Below are 12785 nucleotides of genomic sequence, written 5' to 3' on the forward strand. Positions count from 1 at the left end.
TGGAAAAAGCGATTCCATAAATTAGTTGAGGAATCACTTTAATGTACCTAGGGATTAATATGAAATATTGAGGCACTATTTGAATTAATTTACCTACCTGTGCCCAAATAATCATCATTACCAGCATGGAAGGTTGGTACCATGATTATTCAGTTTAAGAAAAGGAAAACCAAAGTCATGGAGAGATTACAGAAGATGCCCATGACCATAGAACTTCTAGGAAGTGGATGTGAATTTGTGACAAAATTGTAATTCCTCTACAGAGTGTATCATATTGATGGCATTTAGAATCTTGATTTGAATTTAGCAGGCTACTAAGTAGAGACAAGGGTGCAGAAAAGAAAGAACATTTCTGATTTGCTTTCTTTTCTCTTTCCTTTTTCTGGATTTCACACATGAAGAACAAATTGGATGAGCTCAACAAACGCCTTAATATAAAAGGGTCCACAGAAGGTAAGGGGTTGATGGAAAAAGCAATCAGATATGTTTGTTTTCTAGTTGTCAAAAATTTAAGAGACTTCTTTACTTCATAGTGTAAGCACAATCTTTTTTTTAAATTCAAATTTAGATTGCAAAATGACTTCAATATCCATCTGGCAAAGGGTATTGGTTTATTCTATGTACACAGATGCCAGCTGTGTAATAGAAAAATCACATTATATATTTTTTCTTCAATAACTTTTAAGCCCTTTAAAAAACAAACATACACTTGTGTAGCTGATGGGTCATAAGTTAAGGTGCTGATGAGAACTTCTATGAAGGGACTGAAAGTCACAATTTCAAATAGTAGCCGCTGGTACCTATATTGTAGCTCACTTACATGGAGAGTCAAGTGTGTCTATTGTGGTGGGGAGAGATAGACAGAAGGAACCAAATCAGAACTCCCTTTTCACACAAGGATCACCCTAACTTATTCTCTTATTTTATGGATAACGTTCAAATACACATGTGTTAGTCAACTTTTGCAAGCTTGTGATAAAAAAAACTTCAGTGATTTATACCAAGAAAGCTGCATTTTTGTGCCCGCATTTCAGCATGTTGACTATAGGCTAAGTGTGGGTCTGCCTCATTCTTCTGGAATCCAGGCAGAAGGAGTAGCCCCTAGCTGAGACATGCCCTTTTCATAGCTGAAGGAAGGAGGAGCGACAGAACCATGGAACAGGTCTCAGGCTTCTGCCGTTATGAGGCATTTGTTAACTTTGCAGTTCACTGGCAAAAGCAGGGCACATGAAAACAGTGGAGTGAATAAGTATATTCTGTTGATGGAGATATGGTCCTGAAGTCACATGGCAATGGGCGGAAGTAATAATTAAGGACAATAACGCATCTACTCCACAAGCTCTTTTATCTGGTTTTGAAATTCCAGAAAATTAAAAGAAATCAGAAGGGGAGGAAAATGCCTCCATGCAGTTGATTGCAGTAGATGGGATAGTATCTTGTAACAGCGAGGGAATGACTAAAAGTCTATTAAAAAGTAAGTAGAACTCAAGCACAGCAGCCCCCAGTCATGCAGTAAAGATGTGGAGTCGCTGTCTCCTGAGAGCAGTACTTGAGTTACTAGCTGACATGTGGTTCTGTTTATCACATGTGCTGTTTCCAATCTGATGAAGTCAAGGTTAAGGAAACCAGTAGAAGTTTTTATTTACTTATTTTCCCTCTTTATAAAGATCTTCATCTTGTTTCTTCTTCCCTTTCTGCATCATCCCTCACCCCTCCCCCCCATCCCCCTTCTTCTTTGATCATAGAACACAGGCTCTGACATATAATTGGAAGAAAACAGCTTTGAAGATAGGGCTTGTTTGGTGGAAGGTACACAGATCCTTCACACACTCTAGAAGTGATTTGAAATGTTTGACATCTAACCTCTAGTGGACTTCAATGTCATTATAATTAGAAATACAGTCAAACCTTGCTTCTCAAACATCTCCCATCTCGAACAATTCGGCTCTTTATCAAGATATTCAGAGAAAAAAATGTCTGGGTTATTGAGCCAAACTTCAGTTTTCAACCTGACAGTCCTTTCATACTGATACCTCAGCACAACAAAAATTGTCTCTTAGGCGACAAACAAAGGAGAGAATGCTTTTGTTGCTGGTAAAGTCAATGATGAGCACCATTTTAAAACATAAAGAGGCCATCAAGAGTGCTAATGTTGCCAAGGGTGTGAAAGAAACAATGACCACAGGCAATTGGAGGTAGAAAAACTGTTGTTTATTTGAATAAACAAAAAGCTGTTAGCCAGTGACAGCCATTTCAGAGGCAGTGACACATGAACAAGTGAAGATGCTGCATGCCGATCTGAAAGACACCCCTGGAACAAGTGCTGGAGGTGATTCCTTTAAGGCCAGTAGGAGGTGGCTCGATCAGTGTAAGAAAGGAATTGTTTATTATAGATGAAACAGTACGTTAGACATGTACTGTATATAATAAAGGTTAAAATGGAATTATTTGGGGTCTGGAACAGATTAATTAAATTTACATTATTTCTAATGAGAAAAAATGATTCAGTTTTCAAACAAATCGCTTCTCGAACAGCCTTTGGGAATGAATTAAGCTCGAAACCTGAGGTTCCACTGTATTGGAATGTTGCCAGGGTCAAGGGTTGTGGAAGCTCATGATTTGAGTCTTTCAATATATCATAACCAAGACAGAGAAATAATACTGAGATGCTTCTCTCCCAAAGTCACTAATGAAACAGGGAATGATGATAACTTTAAATTGAATCCCATTTTTTTGCTGATTCAAGTTCTGGCTCTTCCTGGCACTAAAACATTTCCATCTGGGGGGGGGAAATCTGCATTTAGTTTGTTGGTGGCAGTGTGCTCATATGACAAGACCAGCCCAACAACGCATGCTCAGTAACCTCAGACTTCTGAGTGTGAAAACCAGAGGTGTGTCTCAAGGTGAGTCACTACCTTTCAGAGCTGGAGGATCTATAGTTAGACCTCACCCATCCATCAGAGGTGAGCCGAAGTGTCTTATTTTAAGATGACTTTACATCACTGAAGCTTAAAATGTATATACTTTCATGCAAATGGACCCACAAGGGGATTTGTAGAGTTCTCACCCTGGGTTGGGAACCGATTTCTCTGAAACATCTGGTTCCCATCCGTTGTGTCATCTTAGTTAGATATGACTTCACATTGGTGACCGAAAATAGCGGAGGATTCTAGTGGCACATCTCCTTTGTCTGTTCAGGGCCTATTGGGATAGCCTTTAATGATACAAGAGAGACTTTAAAACTTACATTCAATAAAATATATTTCCTTGTCTTACTATGTGCAAAGCATGTCCTTGTTTAGTGTCTAGAATGTGTATAAGCCTCAGTAGTCCCTTTCTTGTCTCCTTCTGTCTCTCCGTCTCTTGGTCTTTGCCTCCTTAAGGATCCTACCTCCATCATTTCTTCAGCTGCAAAGTGACATTTTTCGTGATCAGAGTTCTTTCTGATCTTCATGGTGTTTCCTGGGTCCTAAATCTAGTCTCCCACCTAAAGTGTTCAATGTCTGCTCCACTAGAGTAGAACCTCTTGAAGTTAAGTCAATGTGTGTGAGAGTACATGTGCATGATAGGAGTAATTGCTTCCCCTTTCTGGATATCTGTGAATATATATTGAAATCTTTAGGCATTTTTCAGACCTAAAGTTCTATCCAAATATCAAGTTTTATTACTTTTACTCCTAGTTTTTTAAAACACACATACAGTGAGGTGATTTTTTTCCAGAATGAATGATGTGCTATGCACATTCCATTTGTAACATTGATATGTGGCTATTTTAGTGTCATCTGCCAACCCTCCCCCCCCAAAAAAAAACCCACACACATACATCTAGTATACAATACCCATGTGTAAAAGCTGTACGTAACAGTAGTGAAACAACCCAGGAGTTCTATTTGAGGTAACAAAAGAAAGGTATAGTAGATTAACCTTAGGCAATATTTTGCCATAAATATTTTGCTATAAATCTTTAAACTATCATAGAATGAAATCCTTTACTAAAAATGAAGAGGAAGAATACATAATCTTAAAAAACAGTGATCTAAACTGCTTGCTAAAGCCTTAATATTTCTAGACATGTGGTGAATTCTGGATCTTAATTAGATGACTGTTGTTTCTGAATCACATGTAGTTAATGTCTTGGCAAACTTACTGTGCAATGAGAACTCACTTTTTTGAGAGATTGAGTCAATGGATGAATGAATGGACAAAATGGAAATTTAAAAACTCTCAGCAAGCAATCTGGCACTTGAGCCAGGTAAATTTTCACTGTAAGAAGAATTGCACTATTTATTTTTACCTTAATCTTTCTCTATTTACATTGCTATAAAAATGTTTTATATTTCTCAGTCAGTTTGACATATACTCTTATCTTTGTGAAAGAAGGAATTAAAAATCATTATACCTATATATGTTTGGCTCTCTGTCACACAGAATAGCAATTCATTTAGATAAGATAAATGACTTGCACATTGGTCATTCTTGTTAACCTTAAAGCATAGTCTGAATATGACTAGAAAGAGAATCTCTGTTACTTGTGCTAAAGTGTTTCTCTGTGTGTGTATCCTTGTGTGTGTTTTGGGGAAGACTTGGGAGAAATCATTATATAGTATAATTGTTTATGAATTATAGTAGGATTCAAGGTGAATCAGATGGAATAGATTGAATTTTAATAATCTTTACCTACCAATATTTCTTTAACTGCAACTCTAACTACTACAACTACAACTACTTTGGGTCAAGACTAGCTTTACATATTTGTCACCAAACAGTGCAACACCTAGGGAGAAATGAGACCTTAGGAGGTTAAATTACAGAATCATAAAGCTATTAGGAGCTGGGATGGGTTTTAACTCTAGTTCTACGTGACGTGACACTAAAGGCCCTGTACTGTCCTGTGAAAAATTCTTCTTACTCTAAGAGACTATGTCAGGAGAGAATCTGGGTATTGCTATGTAGTTGAATTATTTTATGCAAATCATTAATCTCCAGTTCTTTCTCAGTAAAGTGGAGATGAATTCAGCTGCTTAGTCTATCTCTTGGGGTTATGTTTGGCAGGTCATATTAGAAATCTACTTCTTTATAGTCGTAAAGAATAGTATTTTAAAAAATAAAACAAGCACTCAACAAGTATTTACCAAGAAGATAGTTTGTGGTTGATATTATTGGAGTTAGAGAGATAATAAACAAAATGAATAAAATGATATTCTTGTTCTTCTTATTTTATTGTGAGATTTAGCCGGTTAATGAATTACAATGTAGTGTCTTAAGGGCTGAGGTAAGCAAGAAGAAGACATGAATAGAGGCATTGAATCTAATCCCAGAGGAGGTTGACATGGCAGTAAAGGATAGTAGGCCCTTGCAAGGCAAGGAGGAGAAAGGGAGGCAGGAAAAACAAAGATCGTGGGTAGAGATTTTTGTGGTCAAATGTAGAAGCACATTATTGTAGATGTTTTAAAAATCACAAAAAGGAGGAATTTTCATGTAGCTCTTAAATTAGCCAGCTAATGTCTGAGACTATGAATCAGGAAGCTGAGGAAGAGAAGAAACACAAGATCAAGTCTAGGTGGCCAAATTTTGGAAGACAAGAAGAATGAGCACTGGGGAAGTCCACGCCACTTAAAAAGATTTGACTCATAGTATTTTGCCAAGTGTGGTATCTGAGGGAGAACCTTGGCATGTATCCAAAATGCCAGAGACTGTTGTAAACAGGGAACTGGGGTGTGGTATGAAGGCTCTGTCTGAAATTTCATGGAGTAGGGACCTAGCCTAGGAAGATATGGACTGTGCTAGATCCCTATCAAAAAGTCACAACAAATATATTTCCAAAGCAGAGGCTCTTGGATGTGTCTCCAGGTATCTGGTCTCAAGATGAAGTTTATGTGTCCAAAAACTGAGATTCAGTCTCACTCTTTATGGCTCACGTTAGGGACATTTGGTAAACAGAAATGCAATGGGTGGCTTACCAGAGTAGCAGAGTCAGACTGTGACCAAGAATCTGTGGTTCTTTGAAACTGATAAACTGGAAAAGGAAAAATCTAAATTTTGATTCTGGATTTTAAAGTTTGTGTTTCTTGGTTGGATTTTAGAAAACTGCTGAAACCACCACATTGTTTTTTTTCTTCATGACATATTTGCCCAGTTAACAACTGAGAAAAAAGTAGTCCATATGATATATTTGTGCTTCAGCTGTGTGCCAAAAATTGCAGTTGTGCATATTTTGGAAGCTCTGCAGCACACATTTCTGAAGAAAATTGAGTCTTTACATGTGGAGCAGAAGAGATGGAGTAACTTAACTGGGGAATCTTTCAGGAGAAAGTAAATCTTAAGATGCCTCTTCCCTTTTTGTACCGCCCCCCCCCCCCGCCCCTTTATCATGTCTCTTCCACGAGGGCTGAACAAAGTGACCATATTATTTGTCATCCACTTTTGAGTATGGAAAGAAGCACTATTAACAGTTATGCCAAGGCAATGGCATAAACTGGGATGTGGGGTCAACCTGGCTTAGTTTCCTATGTTCTGTGAGGACTGTACTGATGCCACCTCACCCCATCCATGGCGTTCATCACACTCTGTGCTCCCATTACGCTCTGTAGATATCTCTAATATAGTGTGCCATGTTGGTCTCTCTCCTTGAACTGTGAGCATTTTGAGGGTAAGAGCTCTATCTTAATTATCTTCGCCTACTATCTCTATTCTATAGCCTGAGGGCTGGCACAAAAAATGTACTCATTGATGAGAGGGAATATATTAATGAAAAAATGTGAACGTAGATAGATAACAGGATTGGTGGAGAAATTATTCCTGATAGAGACAAAGGGATCACATGTATAAAAGCATAGCATTCCTAATAATTGTGAGCTGAGTGTTGCAAATAAATCAGCCTTCGTGAAAATGGAGTGTCATGTTGAAAAATGGCAATAGGTGACAAGGACTGGGAGGGAGGGATGGGGGAGGGCAGAGTTGGTAGAGTCTATTGATTGTCCAAAACTATTATTTGGTGGCTGCTCTAAGGAGGGGTGTTCCATGGAGAGACATGGCTGCTGCCACCCCTTAATGAAATAGACTGGATGCTAGGTTTGCATTTGAATTTGGAAGAATGTGTTTGGTAAGCATTAAAATTTGCATGATAAAGAGATAATAGCTTCTCAAAGAATTTTGATACTTCTGCTTCCAGCTGAAACCAGGAAATTCAGAGGCAACAAAAGTGAAAACAAGGAAAACGTTAATGGAAATTTTGAACCTAGAAAAGGTTTGGTTTGAGTTTTGAAGGAAAGTCTGACTTTGTTTACTGCCCCCAAGTACTACTGTTATGATTTGCTGGCTTTTTTGTTGTTATTGTTGATTATATTTCATTTACATAATACGATCATATTATGTCCTAATTCTTCCGGATGGGTCCCCAAATTTAGCTGCTTAACCAAAAGCTTCTATGTTTACTGCAGTGCTGAAGCCAGACTACCCAGAATGGGCTTGTGCAGTAACTGTGGGCTGCTTTGCCTCAAATCAGCAGTTCTACTTGGGGAGGGTCTCGCAAAGTATTCTAGGAAGAGTTTCCTCTGTTACTCGCATAGATGGGCAATACTTTAATTAAAGCAACATGTATAAATAATTTAATAAGTGACTGCCAGAACTGATTTTCTCTAATAAAAGTAAGCATAAATATTTTTTTTTTGATGATCGCTTAGGGAATTGTGAATTGCCTAACACTCAATACCTCAATCTTTAAATATTTTGGTCTGTAAGACCCCAATTTCCAAGAATCTATGGAAGTGCTGACTTCAGCCCATCCAAACCGGGCAGATCAAGCTCCAGGCAGCTATTGCGGGCGTGGAATGAAAGTTTGCACACGAAACTGCTATCTCTTCCTGGAAGAGTGAGATTTCAGACCTTATTTTTCCCTAAGAGAAGAGCTTTCCCTTGGAGGTCCGGATCTACATTCTGGGGTCTTAACTGAGTTCTTTAGTAACTGATGACCTCCCCTCTTCTGTATTGAAAGGATGCTTCTAAATGCCTACTTATTTTATCTATACATGTTTCTTTAAGTTCTTACCTAAAGAGTTTTCCTCTATGTGATGAAGCTGCTTACTTTAAATGCTCATTACTACTCACTGTTTATGCTGAAATCATGCATATTTGAGTTGCTAATGATAAAAGGGTGCCTTCCTCTTAATTAAATCATTGGTTAATTTGATAAGCCTTTTCAGGGATCAAATGAATTAATTCCACAAAAATCAATCCTATTGACTGCTCATTCTGCTGAATCATTTCAAAATCCACTAACCATGTTTCCTTCCTATACAGATGAAAATCCTTTACAACTGAAAAAAAAAAAAGCATTAAAGTAAATATGGCACTTGCATAATAGTTTGATAATTGTAAGCCTTGACCCATACTTAGGTAATCAGATAAACCACAAAGTGTTAGGAAAGTACTTGATTCAATTAAGGAGAAGGAGCTCTATATTATTAATAAGTAAGCAAGCAAATTTTGGACAACTGGACTCTTCCAATATTTCTTTAACATATGATGTAAAGTTTAATTTGTGTTTAACACAGTTTATTTTTTTTTCCTAGAGAGACACCTCCTCTATGGACGCCCTGCAGTGCTTTATCGGACTAGATATGATATCTTATATCATACAGATTTTGAAAGCGGTTATAGTGAGATATTCCAAATGCCACTCTGGACATCATACACTGTTTCCAAACAGGTCATTGAGGAAATTAGGTTTTATATAATTCTTCATGTGATTACATTCCTTGCATTCATATTATAATTGCTTGCTTAACAGAATTTTGCCCTAGAAAAGAGTTTAATTTTTTTTTTTCTGATGAAAAAACATCCTATGTTGAATCTATTGCAAAATATTTTGAACTGGACTTTATGCAATGTTCTAATAATTTCTTAGTAGTGTGTTAAATATTAAAGGGGATATACCAGTTATTTTGTTACTTTTACTATGCTTGTCATTGCCCAATAGTTACAGAAGTCACCAAGATTTGTTTGTTTTAATAGACTTTATTTTTTAGTGTAGTTTTAGGTTTATAGCAAAATGCAGTGGAAAAGACAGAGAGTTCCCATATATCTACATGCTTACATACATACAGCCTCCCCACTATCAATATCCTATTTGTTTGTTTTTTTTATAAAATATTTTTGTAATGATTTCAAAGAGGAAGGGAAAAGGAAAGAGAGATAGAAACATCAATGATGAGATCACCCTACTGGTGATCAAGCCTGGAACCTTGGCATGTGCCTTGACTGGGAATCAAACTGTGACCTCCTGGTTCACAGGTCGACACTCAACCACTGAGCCTCCTAGTTAGGCCCTATTTGTTTTTTAATAAAAGTTTTATATTGGAGTTTCAGTTGTGATATCAGGAATTAGACACTTTTATTTGACAATTGAGGATCTGTTTTTAATTTCTAAATACAACTGAGGGCTTCCACTACCCCAAACACAGCTTCTCATTGATTCGTACTGTGTGCGTGTGTGTTGCTCTGGCACTACAATATGCATGTGCAGTCTTCCTTTGCATAGAGACCAAGTTTATATTATTTCTCTGAGTGTTATTTTTTAACTGTCATCTGTGGAATCCCATTTATTATTTCAACAGTGGGACTCCTGCTGTATATATTGTTTTAGTTAAGACTTTATCAAGAGAGTTCTGCTGCTAAATAGATAAGTGTTTGAAAATTACTGGCTTACTGTATGTAAAACTGAGGTCTTTTTTTATTTTTAAGGAGTCAGGATATCAGAATATGAGCTACAATAAAAGCTAGAGGGGTTTGGATACTGCTGTAACAGAATAGCCTGGTTTCAGCATGGCACTGTTGGTTTGATGTTGTCTTTGTGATGACATTACTGATCACCTCTGACTCACCATGCAGGCGGAGGTCTCCAGCATCCCCGAGCATCTGACCAATTGTGTCCGGCCTGATGTTCGTGTTTCTCCGAGTTTCAGTCAGAGCTGTTTGGCCTACAAAAATGATAAACAGATGTCTTATGGATTCCTCTTCCCTCCTTGTAAGTTACAGCGTATCAGGATCTGACCATTCTAGAGGGGTGTAATTATGTGGAGACTGGAGTGTGCGACTTGGTATTTAAGACGTCAGTGGTTTTAGCTTTTCTTTAGGAGAGCTGCTCAAGAGACTGAAGGGATGACCTTCTATGGGATCCTTCCAAAACTGGCCAGAAAAGAGACCAGCTTTCACAAATCCTATTCTCCAGAGGAATTCTAAACTGCAAGGGAATATTCTGTGTGCCTCCTCATATCATTAAATGGGAATATGAAAGTGAAATAGTAAATCATTAAGACATTATCCTATATAATAAAAGGGTAATATATAAATTGATCAAATGGCAGAATGACTGGTTGCTATGACGTGCATTGACCACAAGGGGGGTAGATGCTGGTACCTTGGCATGTGCCAAGGACATCCTGGACTGCTAAAGGGCACAGGCTGGGCTGAGGGAACAACCCCACCCCCAGTGCACAAATGTTATGCACTGGGCTCCTAGTTATTTAAATAATACATGAAGCCCTTTAATTATCTCTCATTAGCTTGATGACATTTTTTAAAGTCCAAATTACACTATTGAAATCAAGGACTTCTTTTCACAATATTTAAGAGATTCAAGCCTAGGTAGAAAGAAAAAGCATTATAAAAAAATTTTGAGAGAGAGCTACTGACTGAAGGAAAGAGAGAGAGTTGGGGGTGGGAAGTAAGAAATTCTATATAAAGTAAGAATTGAGTACAAATAAAAGAGTAGATTCATCCACTTCAGGCTATTTGGATTATTTTAGAGGATTGATTTTTTAAATTGATGTAGGTTTTGGTAAGTAATGGACACTGTTTGTTTTTCTAATGTTTAGATCTGAGCTCTTCACCAGAAGCTAAATATGATGCATTCCTTGTAACCAATATGGTTCCAATGTATCCTGCTTTCAAACGTAAGTCCAATATTTACCTAGTAAACTATTATTTATGAAAAAATATTTTCAAATTTACCACTTAACTTTTCTACCTATATATTACCTTTGTGTTTAGCTTTGCAACATTTGAAGACATTTCATGTAAATTCTCTACTGTTAATCTAAAATATGAATCTGTAACAGCGGTAAGCAGATTCTTTATCTATGGTTTAAAATTAAGAAATTGAGTCACAAGAAGTGACCCAGATCGCCTGGCAGGTGTGGCTCAGTGGTTGAACATCGACCTATGAACCAGAAGGTCATCGTTCGATTCTCAGTCAGAGCACATGCCTGGGTTTCGGGCTCGATCCCAGGAGGCAACCGATTGATGATTCTCTCTCATCATTAATGTTTCTGTTTCTCTCTTCTTCTCCCTTACTTTCTGAAATCAATAAAAAATACATATTTTAAAAAAAGTGACCCAGATCATGAATGGTAGAAGGTGAACTAAACCAAGTTTGTGTTTTCCTTTTGACCTGGTGTGGTATGTAAGCACCATTTCTACTTCACTGCTTATTTTATGGCTGGTTAAAAGGGGGTTCTCTGTATTTTGGAAGCTACTTGACATTCAACAGCATCTATATATATATATATATATATATATGTATTGAATGTTCCAGTAAAAGCTACTAGTACCTCTCTCTTTCAGGATGATAGTGACCATGTATTTTGAATGTTGATGCTGAAACACAGCAAGAGCTTAGTTGTCTTCTGAATCATCAGAGTATTGAATTCAGATGTTTTTTTTGGAGCTCTACAAATTATCTTAGTTTCTCTGAACACTCATTATTTCTTTGCACATGGCATAAATATTTGTGGATGACAGTGATATGACTGATATAAGCACAATAAGCCCTGGACCAGAAACTGGGTTCTAGTCCCAGGAGGGTGACCTCTAACTATGTGATCATATAGATGTCATTTAACTTCTCATTTGTAAAATTAAGAGATTTAATTGCATGACCTCTATGGTGTGTGTGTGTGTGTGTGTGTGTGTGTGTGTGTGTGTGTATATATATATATATATATATATATATATATAATGACTTAATTGGCCAAAACAATCCATTTTCTATTTCTGATAACAAAGAATTCATTCATTTTCTCATTTATCCATCCATTTGCTTATCCATGCATGTATTCAAACATAGAGAAAGCAGTTTAGAGTAGCTTTTACCTCTGTTCAGTTCATTTACAGTGAACAGACCTATATGCTTACAGGAAAGATAGGAAAAGGAGGTGTCTCTCCCTACTGGGAACGGGAGCATTGGGCTGTGTTACAGGACTCTCAGGGCTGAAATAAAGTCTCAAAATAGGACCCATAGGGAAAAATGATTGTAGAGTATCATTGACAGTGGCAGGACTCCCCAACTTGACTTTGGTGAAATGGCCGACCATGGTTTAGAGGGAAAAATATATATGTGATGCCCTACGTACTAAATGAAGGTTTATTTTAAAGGTAAAATCCACTGTTTATGCCTGAAAAATTAAAGTATGCTCTTAAAAGCTTTTCTGGTTTGTTCTCCAACCCAACTGAGAAATGTTTCAGAAACCCATTTTGATACATGTCATAATAATACATGAAATGCAGCTTCATTTAATTTCCAAAAATCATGGTTCCCTGGATTTCTTTATTCTTACTGATGCCCTTTGACCAAGCAGTAATAAAGGAAACACTTAGTACCACCCTGAGGCTGGCATGACAGAAGGCCTTTCACAGAGGGCTCACTGTTCTTCACTAGGGAAAGGCTTTCTCATATGCCACAATTCTGCGGGCTTGGCCTTTTGACTGTTCTCATTGTTATTTCTTTC

At 37.4% G+C, this 12785-nt stretch overlaps 1 protein-coding gene across 5 annotated transcripts in view; it reads left to right on the top strand.

Moving 5' to 3' along the window:
- Positions 1-12785, top strand: part of ENPP2 (ectonucleotide pyrophosphatase/phosphodiesterase 2) — a 104797-nt gene that overhangs the window by 81716 nt on the left and 10296 nt on the right. For 3 of the 5 annotated variants that reach the window (XM_006769096.2, XM_006769094.2, XM_006769095.2), the window contains exons 19-23: positions 402-453; positions 7172-7246; positions 8571-8707; positions 9889-10024; positions 10875-10952. In XM_006769096.2, the coding sequence (XP_006769159.1) occupies positions 402-453; positions 7172-7246; positions 8571-8707; positions 9889-10024; positions 10875-10952 (478 nt within the window). The remainder of the gene's footprint in view (positions 1-401; positions 454-7171; positions 7247-8570; positions 8708-9888; positions 10025-10874; positions 10953-12785) is intronic. The other 2 variants (XM_006769097.2, XM_006769098.2) reach the window with 1 other exon arrangement.

The sequence above is a fragment of the Myotis davidii genome, unplaced genomic scaffold, assembly GCF_000327345.1.
Source record: "Myotis davidii unplaced genomic scaffold, ASM32734v1 scaffold1, whole genome shotgun sequence".
In the NCBI taxonomy this organism is placed as follows: Eukaryota; Metazoa; Chordata; class Mammalia; order Chiroptera; family Vespertilionidae; genus Myotis; species Myotis davidii.